This window comes from Mizuhopecten yessoensis, unplaced genomic scaffold (assembly GCF_002113885.1).
Source record: "Mizuhopecten yessoensis strain PY_sf001 unplaced genomic scaffold, ASM211388v2 scaffold9987, whole genome shotgun sequence".
In the NCBI taxonomy this organism is placed as follows: Eukaryota; Metazoa; Mollusca; class Bivalvia; order Pectinida; family Pectinidae; genus Mizuhopecten; species Mizuhopecten yessoensis.
In genome coordinates, this window is record NW_018408322.1 from 1,945,145 (window position 1) to 1,951,565 (window position 6,421).

The 6,421-nt window shown below is 33.7% G+C and overlaps 1 protein-coding gene across 1 annotated transcript; it reads left to right on the top strand.

Moving 5' to 3' along the window:
• The first annotated feature begins 3,252 nt into the window (after positions 1-3,252).
• LOC110459233 lies at positions 3,253-5,996 on the top strand. The gene is made up of 5 exons (XM_021511394.1): positions 3,253-3,271; positions 3,589-3,682; positions 4,047-4,168; positions 4,694-4,855; positions 5,227-5,996. The coding sequence occupies exons 1-5, from the start codon at positions 3,253-3,255 to the stop codon at positions 5,595-5,597; spliced, it is 768 nt and encodes a 255-aa protein (XP_021367069.1). The 3' UTR covers positions 5,598-5,996.
• The last annotated feature ends 425 nt before the right edge of the window (positions 5,997-6,421 follow it).

Sequence of the window (6,421 nt, forward strand, 5' to 3'; positions counted from 1 at the left end):
GAGTAAGGTAAAAACAAAAAGTCAGCTAAAGGCAGCACTGTGATAACATCTGTTTTGAACAATATACCAGACGGGAAAGTATAGCGACAAGGTTTATATCTTTTAGAGTATTCTATAACACATCGGTGCCTGTATTTCATTAAAACTATATAATGAAATCTTTACGCAAGATGAAACTAAAAGGCTAAGTGCTTGTTCAAATTACATCATTTTACACTGTCCTCTATTTGACAGGGTACACCATTGTGATATCCGTATAGATTATGGATTTGAGAATAAACTTATAACAATGTCAAAACCAAAGACAATATTATAAATTGATCGTCTTTGAAAACCTGTATAATTCGAAATCCTGTACAACACAACATGCGTAGTAGAGTCACCTGGCTACTGGGACGCTGTTAAACACATACCACTAGTCTGATTACATTCTGTTACATCCGATACCTTAGTGGGCAGAACCTGTTTAATATGGTAGCCTGTGTTATCCGGCATCCTGTTGGATAATCTCCCATTAATCTGTCTAACATAACACCCTTTTTACGCAACATGCTGTTAATATTAACCTGTCTAATCTGACACTGTGACAAAACCTGCTGATGTGATAGAGAGTGTTTCGGGATATACAAATCTCTTTCTACGGAATACTATTATACAATTACGTTGAATTAAGCAGGATGTCAAGGGTTGGCTTGGTCAGTTTTTAATGTCACCACACTTAAGTTAGGCAATTAATTATTGAATCCTGTTCTGCTGAGGTTATTGGGTATGACCCTCAATGAGTCTTGTACTGCTATTGATTTGTCTCAAGATCCATTGGAATTTATACCCAATAATCCTCAACAAAACAGGATTCTATCCCTGTGTTTACATTCGGTATGATATTGATATTTTTTGGATAATTTCTAAAATATCGGTCTTGTTCAAGTCAAGCACCACGGAAGGTACCGAAGCTTATGACGTCATCACTCTTTATGAGACGTCGTCCTGGTAAGATGAATAATGTGTTTGCATTCATTACAGGTATATTGAGTTTAAGTTCAGTAAAAATGTAAATATTACTACATGCACCTGGCATATTCACCTAGTCAAGTATATGATATAGTGCGGTTGCAAAGGCAAGTCTTAATAACAACAGAGTTGATTAAATTGAACTTTACATATTTTGAGTTATCTGCCAAACAAAGTACATGTTTTCCATATTCAGTTCAACATTACTGGTTCTTATTTATAACGCTTATTTCATAGTGTATTTTCTTGGTATGGGTAATTAGACTTGTTTTGTCAAAATTGTTTGATAAGCGATCAGCTCATATCATTTTGTGTAACGCACAAAAGGTTAGCTATTGTTTTAAGGTATCATTGTTCAAGTGGGCTAGCTGCAACTATACCAAGAGAACGATCAATGGTAGATTGTCCAACATAGTTTTGAACAGTATTCAAAATTGTATGTGTGAGAGAAACAGTAAACGTCTCGTTCTGTATAAAATCTTGTCTGTGGATGATCTGTTAAAGTTAGTTTATGGCCATAAGGTAAGTGAAACCACATGGTATATCAGAAATAATTGTTTAAAAAAAAGAAGTTGAATATGAAAGAAGGTTAATTTTAACAATAGTATCATCCGTCTGATAGTGTTGACTTTGTGTTTATTATTTTTGGTAACTGTTACGTCAAAATTTACAGATATTACCACCAACCTTAGTTTGTCTGTCAATTTATCCCTTTACTGAAAACATAGAACTTTATTATGAGAAGTTCTTTTTACACAACCAATAACATTTTCTATGTGACGTTTCGATTACTAGTACGATATGTATTCATAAATTCATAAAATCTCATAATCCATCCTTACCAACCTAAAGAAAATGTTTAGAAATAAAACTTTATTATCTATAATAAAGTACATTAACCTTTTAGGTTTGTTTTGCCGAATGGTTCAATTAGCAAACAACTCATATCATATCGTGTAACGGTCAATAGGTAAGCTATTGTTTAAAAGGTATCAATAATATCATCAAAACGATCAATGTTAAAATGTCCCACATATTTTTGAAAAGTTTCCAAGTTTGATTTGTGTCACAGGAATATTATACTTCCTGTTTGGTATAAAAAAAAATACCTTGGAATGATTTGTTCATTTTCAAGTTAATCTGTAGCAATAAGGTAAGTAAAGAATTCAATATGCTAAACTATATATCAGCTTAAATTGTTAGGGAAAACAATTTATTGTTGAATATGGAAGAAGGCTAATTTTAACAATATAACCGTTCTACGGATATTGTTGACTTTGTGTTTATATTTTGTTATGGTAACTGTTGCGTCAAAACTTCCTGATAAAACCGTTAACCTGAATTTGTCTGTTAATTTGTACCTTAACTGAAAACATGAAATTTTATAATTTATAATAAAAAAACAATGACCTGAGAAAACAAAATTTGATATAAATACATAAACTATTTTTCTAATTACAGAGACGGTACCATGGCTGTTTTAAAGTATTTGTTCTTCGTAATGGCGGGTATGTACCTCTTTATTCTTAATCTGACATCAATTTTACATCCTGGAAGAAAAGACTTAAAAAGAAAAAGAAACAATGAATGAATAATGTACATAATACTTCATTTATATATATATATTATATATTGTCACTCCCGACTCATTGAATAAAACCGGTAGAATTGTGTTAACACTTTTGGTAACCCACTAGTGGGTATCACTCTGGACGTTATATCACTGGTCAATTGTCTAGTAATGACATAAAGTAACAATGTTTTGCGACCTGATCTTCTATTTTGACATTATAATTCAATAAATTCATAGATTAGAATAATGTATTTCCAATAAAAAACATGGTTTTGCAAATATCATATCTGAACGTTGTGGGACCAAAACTCGTCATGGTGGATTCTTATGTGTATCCAAATCTAGCTTATTTATTTTCAAAGTGGAAAAGACACTCGGTAAACCTCGTGTCTTTATTCCATTGTAAAAGTACCTAACTTGAGTTGGATAAACATTATCACCGACCATCTCATGTTTGGGAACCTCTATTAATCTAACTACACAGTTTGTATCATATGGAATACTTTCGACGTCATTCAACTTATTATGATACTGAGGCGAAATATTATAGATGAAACCATTCCTTCAATTCATTCTAAATGCTTCTTATTGTTTTAACAGATCAGCTGAAAATTTAAAAAATATAGCAGCAATATTTCAAACAGTTAAAGTATATAACTTCTGAATATATGATTGGTGGTTACATAAGTACACGAATTTGTCGACGATAAAGGTCAAAGTGATGCCTTTGTTGTCGTAAATTCCACATTGTCGCCAGGAAAACGGAACTTTTAAAAGGACATTTTATATAATATAACTTCCACCCCGATTGGACTGTGGACACTTGCAATGTAATAATAATTCACAGTGTGAGGATTTCATTGCGAATGCCAATTTCCCTCCCCCAGTGTTTTTCAAAACAATTTTATCCTGATAAAAACATTAAAATGCTTACTCCCTAAATTATTAATACTTTGACAGTTATATTATTGCTGAAAACATCTATTTCTGCTTGTTATTTGCAGGTCTGACCTGTCTTGAGTGCAAAAAACTGACAGCAACCGATACTTCGCAAACCATTGAAACCCACGGGTACAGCTTTGGGTTGCAGTATTCACGGTAAACCAATCAACGTTAGAGTCTCGAAAAAAGCTTCACCGCGTGTAAAACTTAAGTCTTTAGCAAACACTCTATATCGGAAACTCTGGTCTGTCGACGGTTAAATCAATTTATTCCCAAAACACAATTCGCCCTTCTTATCTACTTTCAAATGATGACTGCAATGATCAATTCGCCCTCATTACGGAGGGCGAAACAAAGTGTTAAATACAACTCTAGCGAATACTTCACGGTATACGATATGTTTGCATTGTGTCACATACATCAGCATTTTACAAATGTAAATATATTTGGAATTTGATTCGGTTATTAATATGAGTTGTACCTATCACTATGTTTATTTTTATATAACCTTACATTACAGCTTTATGTATGAAACCTGGAGCATTGAAACGTTAGATAGCTCGGCAGTTGTCGAAGTCGAGATAGATATGGATATCGAGCCAAGTTTGGGCTGTTGGTATGACAGTTTACAAATATTTGACGGTAAGTATTTTCTAACCTCGATTTGTTGTAGCAGATACGTAAGAATTTTAAACAACTATATACATAAAGTATTTGGTAATAAAAGCACACAGTTAAGGATCTTCGTGTCTCTGCCAAACAATGGAACTATGTACTAGAAACCAATTTTGCGGTCCTAACTATAACTTTGATAAATATTTTCTGAGAAGAAAACCATACCTCGGATGGTAATTTTACGAATAAAATAGAGATGAAAAAAACAAAATGTAGTAACAACAGCGTTGTAAAAACAATCAATGGGACCAGGCCAAGATTTGCACCATGATTACTTCAGATTGTGATACTATCGTTCTAGCCAATAGAGCTACCTGGTCAGCGGAAGTGGCCTGACCCAGCTCAGCTACAGTTTTTCAAAAACGAAATTGAGGGGAGGTTACTGTACATACGAAATTTAAGAACAAGGTGCCTTGTTTATCAATTTCCTTGAAACCAAACTGCTATTTCAACGAGATTTGATCGTTTGTATTTTCATATTTTATATTTCAGGTTCTAACAGTGGAGAAGATTCTCTTGGAACATTTTGCGGAACCTCTTCCGATAATACAGTTACAAGTTCTGGTCGGGAGATGTACGTGGTTTTTCAGAGTGACGGTTCTTTGCAGATGAGAGGATTTAAACTCATATACAAACAGGTGAAGCAAAAATACGGTAAGTTTGATTTTCCTACTCATATCAATACATTTCAAACATTCATTCTGTTCTGAAATTTTTAAAGACCACACATCGATTGATATATATATATATGTTTTAACTACCAGATACAAAATTTGCCTTTCTTATATTGACATGTAAGATGACTAGACTTAACAACCAGTGATCAGCACACAAAACGTGTAAAATATATAATAACTATAAGCGTGCCTTTAAAAGGATTTTTAGACAATTTACTAAACATTTAAATGTTATTACCGGGTAAACTTTATCGAATTTTAGCTTCTTTATGACTTATTGAAAGTTTCTTGTTGATGAATTTTTGAAATCATACATAGCTTTTCATTATATTTCTTATTGTTTTGCAGCTATCTGGATGACTGTTGGAATAGTTTTAGCAGTATTCACAACCATTTTGAGCGTTTGTCTGATCCTGTTCCTCTGTGGTGTGTGCAAGTCAAAGAACGAGGTGTCCCCCATCAGCCTCAACAATGCACAGCACCAGCAGCCTGTCTGGATGATTCCTAGGCCACATAATCACTTGCAGGTAGTTCCTGGGCAGTTTGTACCACCACCGACGTATCAGGACGTTACCTATCAGAATCAGCAGGCTATGGAGATGCAGGACATGAACCGCAGAATCTTACAAGGAACAGCGGACATTGCAATGGCAAGAGCATCACCAGACAACATAATGGTAGATTCACTACCACCAAGTCAATATTACGAGAAGACATGAACGTTTGATTGGACGTCACTAGTGACCTGTGTTCGAACATTTGATTGACATCACAACTGATATGTGCTGTAACATTTGACTGGACGTCACTAGTGACCATTGTTCAACCATTTGATTGGACGTCACTAGTTACCTGTGTTGAACATTTGATTGGATGTCACCAGACACCTGTGTTCGACCCTTTGACGTGACATCACAACTTACCTGTGCTCGAACTTTTGATTGGTCGTAACTACCAAATATCACCTTAGCATTGTAATGATGTTGTGCTTTCATATATTAACTTACATTCATATTATAAATACGCAGCTATGTTGGTCCCGCTTAAGAAATGTTGATATCATTTTCTTTATCATGTATGTAGGTGTATGACTTTGCACTCAGATGTTGCCACGCCATTTTTGGGTTATAAATTAAAAACAATTATTAAAGATTTATTCATTACATGTTTGCGTAATTTTTCTTATATCTTTTTATAATGATGATTTTAGTAGAGGTAAAAGTATTATACTCGGTAATGAAACAGCAATTGATGTATTAGAAACAAAATTAACAAGTGATTTTGAAGTTTTTGCAGCCGAGAAAATACCAGGATTATTGGAGAAAGTCAGATAAGATATTTATTCAACTCTATCAGCATATTTATATTGTAACGAAATTATAAAGGTGTGATATTGCTTTATATAAATGAATATCTAACCAGTATGATTTTACGTCGGCTCGAGACGATTTCAAACCTTACCAACACTCAAAGTAATATTGTCGTTAAGAATCGTACGACAATAACTGGAATTCCTATTGAGATTGGAGTTTCATATCAAATG

Excerpts from the sequence above, each read along its gene's own strand:
- LOC110459233 (XM_021511394.1), top strand. Across the intron at positions 4,169-4,693 it reads CAGTTTACAAATATTTGACG|GTTCTAACAGTGGAGAAGAT; the intron begins GTAAGTATTTTC and ends TTTATATTTCAG. Across the intron at positions 4,856-5,226 it reads ACAGGTGAAGCAAAAATACG|CTATCTGGATGACTGTTGGA; the intron begins GTAAGTTTGATT and ends ATTGTTTTGCAG.